The sequence below is a fragment of the Oncorhynchus kisutch genome, linkage group LG15 (assembly GCF_002021735.2).
Source record: "Oncorhynchus kisutch isolate 150728-3 linkage group LG15, Okis_V2, whole genome shotgun sequence".
NCBI classification, from domain to species: domain Eukaryota; kingdom Metazoa; phylum Chordata; class Actinopteri; order Salmoniformes; family Salmonidae; genus Oncorhynchus; species Oncorhynchus kisutch.
The window spans coordinates 84,625,548-84,639,120 of NC_034188.2; the positions used below are offsets into that span (position 1 = coordinate 84,625,548).

At 44.6% G+C, this 13,573-nt stretch overlaps 1 protein-coding gene across 1 annotated transcript in view; it reads right to left on the reverse strand.

The window, feature by feature from the left end:
* Window positions 1–1,700: 1,700 nt before the first annotated feature.
* The window catches only part of LOC116353548 (Leucine-, glutamate- and lysine-rich protein 1), a 31,013-nt gene continuing 19,140 nt past the window's right edge, over window positions 1,701–13,573 (reverse strand). The window contains exon 3 of the mRNA XM_031789429.1: window positions 1,701–2,135. Coding sequence (XP_031645289.1) covers window positions 1,740–2,135 — 396 coding nt within the window. The 3' untranslated portion in view covers window positions 1,701–1,739. The remainder of the gene's footprint in view (window positions 2,136–13,573) is intronic.

Genomic DNA, 13,573 nt, shown 5'->3' on the forward strand with positions numbered 1-13,573 from the left:
TCTCTTCCTCTCCCTCTCTCTCTCTCTCTCTCTCTCTCTCTCTCTCTCTCTCTCTCTCTGTCTCTCTCTTTCTCTCTCTTTCCCTCTCTTTCCTCTCTCTCTCTCTTTCTCTCTCTTTCCTCTCTCTCTTTTCCCTCTCTCTCTCTCTTTCTCTCTCTCTCTCTTTCTCTCTCCTCCTCTCTCTTTCTCTCTCTCTCTCTCTCTCTTTCTCTCTCTCGCTCTCTCTCTTTCTCTCTCCCCTCTCTCTCTCGCGCTGGCTCTCATCTGTCCCGACGCTCATCCTCTTTCCACCTTATTTCCTGTCACATTGCTTTCCTTTCCGTCTTTCCATCCACCACTTTTTCCTTGTCTGAGTCAGATTTACTAGTTCACCTGCAGGTGGGGCTGGTAACTATGTCAACTGAAACTGTTCATCAGAGCAGAAAGGAAATAGCAGGTACCACACAGACACAGTTTCTCAGCTCTGGTCATGTCTCAAGCCCTCAATTTCTATAATAGATACGATACTCCCCCACTCTCTATTTCTATAATAGACATTCTCCCACCCCTCTGTTTCTATAACTGCCATCCCTCCCTATTTCTAGAATGGGGATGTGAAAGGCGATGGGGCGTGAAAAATATATTCTATTGGGATATCCAGGAAATCTATAATTACACTGAGATGCCTAGCTTGCGTCACAGAGAGAGAGAGAAAGAGAGAGAGAAATAGAGAGAAAGAAGAGAGGAGGTAATGGTGTGCATGGGTTAGGCCCATCAACGTGACTCAGAGGTAATAGGAGGCATAGAACTTATTATTAAATATGCTTTCACACTAGGGATAGAAAACATGAGAACACACATTCAAATGCACACAGACACGCTCATACCATAGTCATAGAGACATAGGCTAGGCCTAGACATTAGATAAACACACACACATGCACGGTACACAGAAGCAGGCACAATACACAGGTACATGCATGGTACACAGATGTATGCACGATACAGATACAGGCCTACAGCTAAGTCAAGATCTAAATCAGATATCTTCTGTGAAATCTACAATAAGTGGTCATTTTTCACGGCTAATCTTTTCTCCTCTCTTCTTTCCTTCTCTCTGGAGTGAAATATGGAACAGAATCTGTCGGGCTGCATTACCGTAACAGGTCAGTGTGTTGGCCTGCCAGACAGACTGCAAATCTCTCTCTCTCTCTCTCACCTCTCTCTCACCTCTCTCTCTCACCTCTCTCTCTCTCTCTCTCTCTTCTCATCTCTCTCTCTCTCTCACCTCTCTCTCTCTCTCACCTCTCTCTCTCTCTCTCATCTCTCTCTCACCTCTCTCTCTCTCTCTCTCTCTCACCTCTCTCTCTCTCTCTCTCTCTCTCTCTCTCTCTCTCTCTCACCTCTCTCTCTCTCTCTCTCACCTCTCTCTCTCTCTCTCTCTCTCTCCTCTCTCTCTCTCTCCTCTCCTCTCTCACCTCTCTCTCTCTCTCTCTCTCACCTCTCTCTCTCACCTCTCTCTCTCTCTCTCTCACCTCTCTCTCTCCTCTCTCTCTCTCCTCTCTCTCTCTCTCTCTCTCTCTCACCTCTCTCTCTCTCTCTCCTCTCTCTCTCTCTCTCTCTCTCTCACCTCTCTCTCTCTCACCTCTCTCTCTCAACTCTCTCTCTCACCTCTCTCTCTCTCTCTCAACTCTCTCAACTCTCTCTCTCACCTCTCTCTCTCAACTCTCTCTCTCACCTCTCTCTCTCACCTCTCTCTCTCACCTCTCTTCCAGCTGATGTAGGTCTTCCCTCTGTTCCTCCAGATGAGTGCTGGACTGTTGGAGTTTTTCTTTCAGGACTCTCCATCTCTCCTCACTCCTTTTTTCTATCTCCTCATTTAGGAATCTCCTCTCTTCAAACCTCTTTTCATGTTCTTCTCTCAGGACTTTCTCTTTCTCTGTGGCCCCTCTCTGGATCTCTTCTCTCAGAGCCCTCTCCCACTCCTCTCTGCCCAGTTCCAGCAGCTCTCTCTTGGCTCTCTCTCTCTCTGTGGCCCCTCTCTGGTTCTGGAGCTCTCTCTCCACCTGGGCCAACCTGTCCTGGAGGAGCTGGAACTCGTGGAGGATGAGATAACTCACACCGCAGTACTGACACACTGTCTCCGACCTCTCCATCTGGAAACAACGGGACAGAAAGTACATCAGTCTCTCAGCCAATCGATCCAATAATGTAATCCAAACTAATGTGATTTTAACCACCACCAACTGTAACTCTACCCTTGCCTCTAACCTTAACCCTCAAATAGCTTCCCAACCAGTACCATTCTTGTGATGATATAAACCCCTTATAAGGGATGCATATTTCTGTCCGTTTTACTGCCAACTAATTAACCCTCATTAACCGGTCAACAAACAGTTACATTCGTTTCAAACAGTAAAATGACCAACATAATAATACCCTCAGAGCTATATAACGACCAACATAATAATACCATCAGAGCTATATAACGACCATCAGAGCTATATAACGACCAACATAATAATACCATCAGAGCTATATAACGACCAACATAATAATACCATCAGAGCTATATAACGACCAACATAATAATACCATCAGAGCTATATAACGACCATCAGAGCTATATAACGACCAACATAATAATACCATCAGAGCTATATAACGACCAACATAATAATACCATCAGAGCTATATAACGACCAACATAATAATACCCTCAGAGCTATATAACGACCAACATAATAATACCATCAGAGCTATATAACGACCAACATAATAATACCATCAGAGCTATATAACGACCAACATAATAATACCATCAGAGCTATATAACGACCATCAGAGCTATATAACGACCAACATAATAATACCATCAGGCTATATAACGACCATCAGAGCTATATAACGACCAACATAATAATACCATCAGAGCTATATAACGACCAACATAATAATACCATCAGAGCTATATAATGACCAACATAATAATACCATCAGAGCTATATAACGACCAACAAAATAATGCCCTCAGAGCTATATAACGACCAACATAATAATACCATCAGAGCTATATAACGACCAACATAATAATACCATCAGAGCTATATAACGACCAACAAAATAATACCATCAGAGCTATATAACGACCAACATAATAATACCATCAGAGCTATATAACGACCAACATAATAATACCCTCAGAGCTATATAACGACCAAACATAATAATACCATCAGAGCTATATAACGACCAACATAATAATACCATCAGAGCTATATAACGACCATCAGAGCTATATAACGACCAACATAATAATACCATCAGAGCTATATAACGACCAACATAATAATACCATCAGAGCTATATAACGACCAACATAATAATACCATCAGAGCTATATAACGACCAACATAATAATACCATCAGAGCTATATAACGACCAACATAATAATACCATCAGAGCTATATAACGACCAACATAATATACCATCAGAGCTATATAACGACCAACATAATAATACCATCAGAGCTATATAACGACAAACATAATAATACCATCAGAGCTATATAACGACCAACATAATAATACCATCAGAGCTATATAACGACCAACAAAATAATACCATCTGAGCTATATAACGACCAACATAATAATACCATCAGAGCTATATAACGACCATCAGGAGCTATATAACGACCAACATAATAATACCATCAGAGCTATATAACGAACACGAACCAAACATAATAATACCATCAGAGCTATATAACGACCAACATAATAATACCATCAGAGCTATATAACGACCAACATAATAATACCATCAGAGCTATATAACGACCAACATAATAATACCATCAGAGCTATATAACGACCAACATAATTAATACCATCAGAGCTATATAACGACCAACATAATAATACCATCAGAGCTATATAACGACCAACATAATAATACCATCAGAGCATATAACGACATCAGAGCTTATATAACGACCAACATAATAATACCATCAGAGCTATATAACGACCAACATAATAATACCATCAGAGCCTATATAACGACCAACATAATAATACCATCTAGAGCTATATAACGACCAACATAATAATACCATCAGAGCATATAACGACCAACATAATAATACCATCAGAGCTATATAACGACCATCAGAGCTTATATAACGACCAACATAATAATACCATCAGAGCTATATAACGACCAACATAATTAATACCATCAGAGCTATATAACGACCAACATAATAATACCATCAGAGCTATATTAACGACCATCAGAGCTATATAACGACCACATAATAATACCATCAGAGCTATATAACGACCAACATAATAATACCATCAGAGCTATATAACGACCAACATAATAATACCATCAGAGCTATATAACGACCAACATAATAATACCATCAGAGCTATATAACGACCAACATAATAATACCCTCAGAGCTATATAACGACCAACATAATAATACCCTCAGAGCTATATAACGACCAACATAATAATACCCTCAGAGCTATATAACGACCAACATAATAATACCCTCAGAGCTATATAACGACCAACATAATAATACCATCAGAGCTATATAACGACCAACATAATAATACCATCAGAGCTATAAACGACCAAATAATAATACCATCAGAGCTATATAACGACCAACATAATAATACCCTCAGAGCTATATAACGACCATCAGAGCTATATAACGACCAACAAAATAATACCATCAGAGCTATATAACGACCAACAAAATAATACCCTCAGAGCTATATACGTATAATAATGACGAGATGCTTACAAGCTTAGGCCAGAAAATAAACACATTGGACTTATTTTGGATAGATTTGGGGGAGAATGAAACCTCTCGCTTCGCCTCTTCCTCTTCCTCTCTGATACTATGCACGTATATAAGTCCTGGATATTGTTCATTAAGAGCTTAATGGAAACATGTAGTATAGCAAGCCTATTATCTTCCAGTCTAAATGCTATAGTCTACTATTGAACATGAAACTCTTGTAACGAAGCAGATGATAACACGTCATTTTCAAACATTTACCCAAATGCAATTTGCGTAAAACACAGTTGTAAACTGCACACTTAATGCGAGCGGTTCCATATGTAAAAGAGATGAACATCTCGGGTTAGAAACTTAGAAAGAGGGGGACTCGAATAACAACTACTATGATGGGTTGCTAATATGACTAGGATTGTGACTTGTGGCTTCTGGACATGGAAAGAAAGTTGATATGAAAACCAATAGAACAGGAGAGAAATACTGGTCACTGGCATCAGGAAGTCTTTCTGAAATAACTGCCTCCATGTTTTTTATGGATGGATTTTCTCAAGGCTACATTGAAACAAGGAAGACATGCCTCATTATTTGAACTAAAGTAAAGGTTTCAAACCATTATACTGCCTCAAGCCCACATTGCACAGTCGTATGCAGGCTATAGAATACCACAGTATGAGTCATAATACCCAGAAAACCTTGTGGTCAAATAGGGAAATGGTTCCAATCATTTTTCTATCATTAATTTTTCCCATAGGGGATTTTAGAAACACTTAAAATAAGGGCTGTGTTTCGTGTAGGCTTACCCTGGTGTGACGTTTGGATAAACGTGTAAATCTCTCTCAGGCAAGGTGACTTATCAATATATATTTGCCTGTATCTATCCCCCAAATATGTAATGCTAATTAGCTGCTAATGTGGCTATCATAAAGAACTACAAGTACCATAATGATCTGGACCAGACTGCCAAATTGAGGCAAAGGTAAAAATCTCTGTATTAACTATCTAATGTTAGCTAAATGTAGTAATGAATACATTTCTTTAAATGGACAATTCAGTGAACTGTCTTGTGCAAGTTTTAAATTGACACAATAACTGTTAACAAAGGTGTCAGCTAGAGATGACGAGCAGGAGCTTGCAAGGATTTGTAGATTTGTAATTAGCATTTTAAATAGAGCTGATAAAAGTCGACTTGTCCGAGAGAGACTTACACGGTTATCCAAACGTCACGCCAGGGTAGGCCAACACGAAACACGGCTGTGCTTTTACGTGATTCTAAAATCCCAGATGGGAAAATGAATGGTGGAACAACAATTGGAACCATTTCCCTGTTTGACCACTAGGTTTTATGACACCTCCATTGTGGGGCTCTGTAGCCTTTGCATCCAAATGGCATACGGGAGGTGTGCTTTACGAATTCAGATTGAGAAATAACAATAACTCTTTTTAAATCGTGCCACCAACCTTTTTCACACACGATTGCATTTAGAACTGTTATTTGAAGCGCAATGAATGGGCTGACCAATGAATGGGCTGACCAATGAATGGGCTGACCAATGAATGGGCTGACCAACGAATGGGCTGACCAATGACTGGACTGACCAATGACTGGGCTGACCAATGAATGGGCTGACCAATGACTGGACTGACCAATGAATGGTCTGACCAATGACTGGGCTGACCAATGAATGGGCTGACCAATGACTGGACTGACCAATGACTGGGCTGACCAATGACTGGGCTGACCAATGACTGGACTGACCAATGACTGGACTGACCAATGACTGGACTGACCAATGACTGGACTGACCAATGACTGGGCTGACCAATGACTGGATGGGCTGACCAATGACTGGGCTGACCAATGACTGGAGTGACCAATGACTGGACTGACCAATGACTGGACTGACCAATGACTGGGCTGACCAACGACTGGGCTGACCAATGACTGGGCTGAACAATGACTGGGCTGAACAATGACTCGGCTGACCAACGACTGGAATGACCAACGACTGGGCTGACTAATGACAGGGCTGAACAATGAATAGGCTGACCAATGACTGGACTGACCAATGACTGGGCTGAACAATGACTGGGTTCACAAAAGCAGGCTTCACTCCAGTAACCTACAGGCTTTTTGAGAAGCTATTCTGGTGCTGTCTGACAGGTGGTAGACTATTCATCTCCTCTAACTAGTCTCTGTATCCTGTCTGACAGGTGATATCATCTCCTCTAACTAGTCTCTGTATCCTGTCTGACAGGTGATATTCCTCTCCTCTAACTAGTCTCTGTATCCTGTTTGACAGGTGGTAGGATATTAATCTCCTCTAACTAGTCTGTATCCTGTCTGACAGGTGATATTCCTCTCCTCTAACTAGTCTCTGTATCCTGTCTGACAGGTGGTAGACTATTCCTCTCCTCTAACTAGTCTCTGTATCCTGTCTGACAGGTGATATTCCTCTCCTCTAACTAGTCTCTGTATCCTGTCTGACAGGTAGTAGACTATTCCTCTCCTCTAACTAGTCTCTGTTTCCTGTCTGACAGGTGATAGACTATTCCTCTCCTCTAACTAGTCTCTGTATCCTGTCTGACAGGTGATATTCCTCTCCTCTAACTAGTCTCTGTATCCTGTCTGACAGGTGGTAGACTATTCCTCTCCTCTAACTAGTCTCTGTATCCTGTCTGACAGGTGATATTCCTCTCCTCTAACTAGTCTCTGTTTCCTGTCTGACAGGTGATAGACTATTCATCTCCTCCTCTAATTCCACACAATTATACAAATTAACCAGCATCACCACCTCCCACTCTCACCTACACCCACCAGTCAATCTCACCATCTCCCACTCTCACCTCCACCCACTAGGCAATCTCACCAGCTCCCACTCTCACCTCCACTCACTAGTCAATCTCACCACCTCCCACTCTCACCTCCACCCACTAGTCAATCTCACAAGCTCCCACTCTCACCTCCACCCACCAGTCAATCTCACCAGCTCCCACTCTCACCTCAGTAAACACAGAGGGCTGGTGATGACAACATAGAGGGAGAGAAAAAGAGGGAACAAGAGAAAAGGAGTGAGAGGTGGGACAATGAGAGAGAAGGATACGTGAGCAGGGGACATCATTGTGTGTCTACCAGAGTAGGCCGACATTCTGTTTTCTTTCCACTTGATGTTTGACAAATGGCTGACGTGTGAGCTCACCTACACTAGCTTTCCTGGTGACATGTTCTTTTAAAAACAGTTGTATCTCAGAAACAGGCCCCGCTGCTGCTGTCTGTGACCGTTGTTATTATGGCTGTCATTTCTCACCGCTTCTGATGTCTGGATTACATCCCAACCCAGAGGCCTCCCAGTGAAAACGTGACACAGGATGTTCTGGTGACAATCTGACAGTTCACGTGTCTTTGAGGCACAGGTTTGTCGACAAGGTGAAGCAAGCCCAGAAATGTGTCAGTCAGCCGTAAAACGCACCGTGGCCGAACGAATGGCGAACGAAAGGCAGACGAATGGCAGACTGTCATGTGTTTTCCTCTTAAGTCTACACTCTGACAACGCACAGACAGGGGTCAAATTATAAAACTATACAGAACCAGTCAAAAGTTTGGACACACCTGCTCATTCAAGGGTTTTTCTTTATTTTTACTATTTTCTACATTGTAGAATAATAGTGAAGACATCAAAACTATGAAATAACACATATGGAATCATGTAGTAACCAAACAAGTGTTAAACAAATTAAAATATATTTTAGATTTTTCAAAGTAGCCACCCTTTGCCTTGATGACAGCTTTGCACACTCTCTTGTCATTCTCTGGTTACTGAATATCTGTCTTCCTGTTGATCACCCTCTTCCAGTGCTCCTTCACTCTCTGTCAGTCTTCATTTATGCCATGTCCCTGTCTAGATGAAAGGTTTATCTGTGTCATATCTACCTTCATCTGCCGATCAGGTCCTTATGGCCTGCTACTCAGGGCTCTAATGTCCCTCCATCAGGTCCTAATGGCCTGCTACTCAGGGCTCTAATGTCCCTCCATCAGATCCTAATGGCCTGCTACTCAGGGCTATATTGTCCCTCCATCAGGTCCTAGTGGCCTGCTACTCAGGGCTATATTGTCCCTCCATCAGGTCCTAATGGCCTGCTACTCAGGGCTATATTGTCCCTCCATCAGGTCCTAGTGGCCTGCTACTCAGGGCTATATTGTCCCTCCATCAGGTCCTAATGGCCTGCTACTCAGGGCTCTAATGTCCCTCCATCAGGTCCTAGTGGCCTGCTACTCAGGGCTATATTGTCCCTCCATCAGGTCCTAGTGGCCTGCTACTCAGGGCTATATTGTCCCTCCATCAGGTCCTAATGGCCTGCTACTCAGGGCTCTAATGTCCCTCCATCAGGTCCTAGTGGCCTGCTACTCAGGGCTATATTGTCCCTCCATCAGGTCCTAATGGCCTGCTACTCAGGGCTCTAATGTCCCTCCATCAGGTCCTAATGGCCTGCTACTCAGGGCTCTAATGTCCCTCCATCAGGTCCTAATGGCCTGCTACTCAGGGCTCTAATGTCCCTCCATCAGGTCCTAATGGCCTGCTACTCAGGGCTCTAATGTCCCTCCATCAGGTCCTAATGGCCTGGTTGTCAACAACAACAAAACGGACAGTGCTTTCTAAAGTGAGGATTCATTCAAAACAGCATATGCATATTAGTGCTTAGTACACAGGCTTATACATGAGCCCAAGCCTGAAAAAAAAACGGAATAAAAATAATGAACCGGAGGGAAGGTTGCCTCCATTTTCTATTCAAGTGCACACAGATGACATGAATTTCTCTCTTCCCCTGTTCTTGACCACTTAATAATGGGTCATTCTAAATCAAAACTCATTTTACATATTATACTGAAACTAAAATATAAATGCAACAATTTAAAATATTTTATTGAGTTACAGATATAAGGAAAATCAGTCAAATGAATTAAATTCATTAGATCCTAGTCTATGGATTTCAGATGACTGGGCAGGGTTGTAGCCAGGGGTGGGCCTTGGAGGGCATAGGCCCACCCACTTGGCAGCCAGGCCCACCCACTTGGCAGCCAGGCCCACCCACTTGGCAGCCAGGCCCACTCACTGGGGAGCCAGGCCCACTCACTGGAGAGACAAGCCTACTCACTGGGGAGCCAGGCCCACCCACTTGGCAGCCAGGCCCACTCACTGGGGAGCCAGGCCCACTCACTGGGGAGCCAGGCCCACTCACTGGGCAGCCAGGCCCACTCACTGGGGAGCCAGGCCCACTCACTGGGGAGCCAGGCCCACCCACTTGGCAGCCAGGCCCACTCACTGGGGAGCCAGGCCCACTCACTGGGGAGCCAGGCCCACTCACTTGGCAGCCAGGCCCACTCACTGGGGAGCCAGGCCCACTCACTGGGGAGCCAGGCCCACTCACTGGGGAGCCAGGCCCACCCACTTGGCAGCCAGGCCCACTCACTGGGGAGCCAGGCCCACTCACTGGGGAGCCAGGCCCACTCACTGGGGAGCCAGGCCCACTCACTGGGGAGCCAGGCCCACTCACTGGGGAGCCAGGCCCAGCCCAATCAGAATGAGTTTTTCCCCATAAAAGGGCTTTATTACAAACATAAATACTCCTCAACAACTCTGGCATGGTGTTGTGCGACTAAACTGCACAAGTGGCCTTTTATTGTCCCCAGCACAAGGTGCACCTGTGTAATGATCATTCTGTTTAATCAGTTTCTTAATATGCCACACCTGTCAGATGCATGTATTACTTTGACAAAGGAGAAATTCTCACTAACAGGGATGTAAACATATTTGTATCACAACATTTGAGAGAAATAAAAAAAATTGTGCGTTTGGAACATTTCTGGGATTTTTTTTTTCAGCTCATGAAACATGGGACCAACACTTTACATGTTGCGTTTATATTTTTGTTCAGTGTAATAAAGACAAGATTACATTGCGAATAGTCTTATGGGTGAAAATATGATCACTTGATGAGAGAACAGCGTGTGCAGCCTGAGATAACGGCTGACAAAATGTCATGACCGCCACAGCCCTAGGTCTGCGTGTGTTGTGATGTGTGGATGAGTGAGTTATTTTTATTTAGTGCAAAATGTCCACATGCTTCCTGGAGGCTCAGAGACAGAGAGGATTGTGAAGTGCAGACAGGATCAGCAGGGTGTGTATGTCTATGAAAGCCAGTCTATGTGTGTCTTCATGTGGGTGAGCCTGTTTGTGTGTGTGTGAGGAGGCAGGCGGGGGGGGGGGGGTTCAGTCAGGCCATGGTTGAGACATGGTCGAGGCCTCAGGTCAGACCAGGCTTCTATATCGCTCTCTTGTTTTCTTCCACAATCACTCAGGCACATACTCCACCCCGACACACACTCAAACTCATACACACACATCCGTGCTCACACCCGATAAAGATACGAAGACAGACAGCACTCTAAGCACATTATCACACACACACACACACACACAGAGGCCCTGGGGGCGGTGTGTTCGTTGTTCTCGTGATAGAGCTGGTTCCTGCAGAAAGACCCCTTGGCACTGACACATTCGCTTAGCACTCAAACTACAAGCTAACGTCTTCAACTCCCCCTCCCCACACACACCCTTTATACCCCCCTCCCCCAGAACTGACACAAGGAGAGAGGAGGAATTAAATCATACAGAAAAGAGGAAAAGGAAAGAACAGGCTTGGTGGTCCATTTGTTAAAGCCGGCAGCCAATGAGAGTGAGTTCTGCTCAAGCTGTTCTTCCTAGACAGCAAAAGGATTCTGATGCTTGCTCTCTCTCTCTCTCTCTCTCTCTCTCTCTCTCTCTCGTCTCTCTCTCTCTCTCTTCTCTCTCTCTCTCTCTCTCTCTCTCTCTCTCTCTCTCTCTCTCTCTCTCTCCTCTCTCTCTCTCTCTCTCTCTCTCTCTCTCTCTCTCCTCTCTCTCTCTCTCTCTCTCTCCCTCTCTCTCTCTCTCTCTCTCTCTCTCTCTCTCTCTCTCTCTCTCTCTCGCTCTCTCTCTCTCTCTCTCTCTCTCTCTCTCTCTCTCTCTCTCTCTCTCTCTCTCTCTCTCTCTCTCTCTCTCTCAATTCAATTCAATTCAAGGGCTTATTGGCATGGGAAACATGTGTTAACATTGCCAAAGCAAAGTGAGGTAGACAACATACAAAGTGAATATATAAAGTGAAAAACAACAAAAATCTCTCTCTCTTATCCTAATGGCCTGATACTCAGGGCTCTATTGTCCCTCCATCAGCTCCTAATGGCCTGCTACTCAGGGCTCTATTGTCCCCCCATCAGGTCCTAATGGCCTGCTACTCAGGGCTCTACTGTTCCTCCATCAGATCCTAATGGCCTCGTACTCAGGGCTCTATTGTCCCTCCATCAGGTCTTAATAGCCTGGTTATCAAGGCTCTATTGTCCCCCCATCAGGTCCTAATGGCCTTTTACAGCAACAGAAATAGGCTTCACGTCAATAACAGTAAGATGGGTTCTGCATGTTTCTCTGCTGCTTTGGCCACTGAGAACCCAGAGTACAATACCTGTTACACCTAGTCTAGCAGGAGTGTTGGAGCTCCCCTCTACTACAATACCTTTTACACCTAGCCTAGCAGGAGTGTTGGACCTCACCCACCTCTACTACAATACCTGTTACACCTAGCCTAGCAGGAGTGTTGGACCTCACCCACCTCTACTACAATACCTGTTACACCTAGCCTAGCAGGAGTGTTGGAGCTCCCCTCTACTACAATACCTGTTACACCTAGCCTAACAGGAGTGTTGGACCTCCCCTCTACTACAATATGTTACACCTAGCCTAGCAGGAGTGTTGGAGCTCCCCTCTACCTCAATACCTGTTACACCTAGCCTAGCAGGAGTGTTGGAGCTCCCTTCTACCTCAATACCTGTTACACCTAGCCTAACAGGAGTGTTGGAGCTCCCCTCTACTACAATATGTTACACCTAGCCTAGCAGGAGTGTTGGACCTCACCCACCTCTACTACAATACCTGTTACACCTAGCCTAGCAGGAGTGTTGGAGCTCCCCTCTACTACAATACCTGTTACACCTAGCCTAGCAGGAGTGTTGGACCTCACCCACCTCTACTACAATACCTGTTACACCTAGCCTAGCAGGAGTGTTGGACCTCACCCACCTCTACTACAATACCTGTTACACCTAGCCTAGCAGGAGTGTTGGAGCTCCCCTCTACTACAATACCTGTTACACCTAGCCTAACAGGAGTGTTGGACCTCCCCTCTACTACAATATGTTACACCTAGCCTAGCAGGAGTGTTGGACCTCACCCACCTCTACTACAATACCTGTTACACCTAGCCTAGCAGGAGTGTTGGAGCTCCCCTCTACTACAATACCTGTTACACCTAGCCTAGCAGGAGTGTTGGACCTCACCCACCTCTACTACAATACCTGTTACACCTAGCCTAGCAGGAGTGTTGGACCTCACCCACCTCTACTACAATACCTGTTACACCTAGCCTAGCAGGAGTGTTGGAGCTCCCCTCTACTACAATACCTGTTACACCTAGCCTAACAGGAGTGTTGGAGCTCCCCTCTACTACAATACCTTTTACACCTAGCCTAACAGGAGTGTTGGACCTCACCCACCTCTACTACAATACCTGTTACACCTAGTCTAGCAGGAGTGTTGGAGCTCCCCTCTACCTCAATACCTGTTACATCTAGCCTAGCAGGAGTGTTGGAGCTCCCCTCTACCTCAATACCTGTTACACCTAGCCTAGCAGGAGTGTTGGA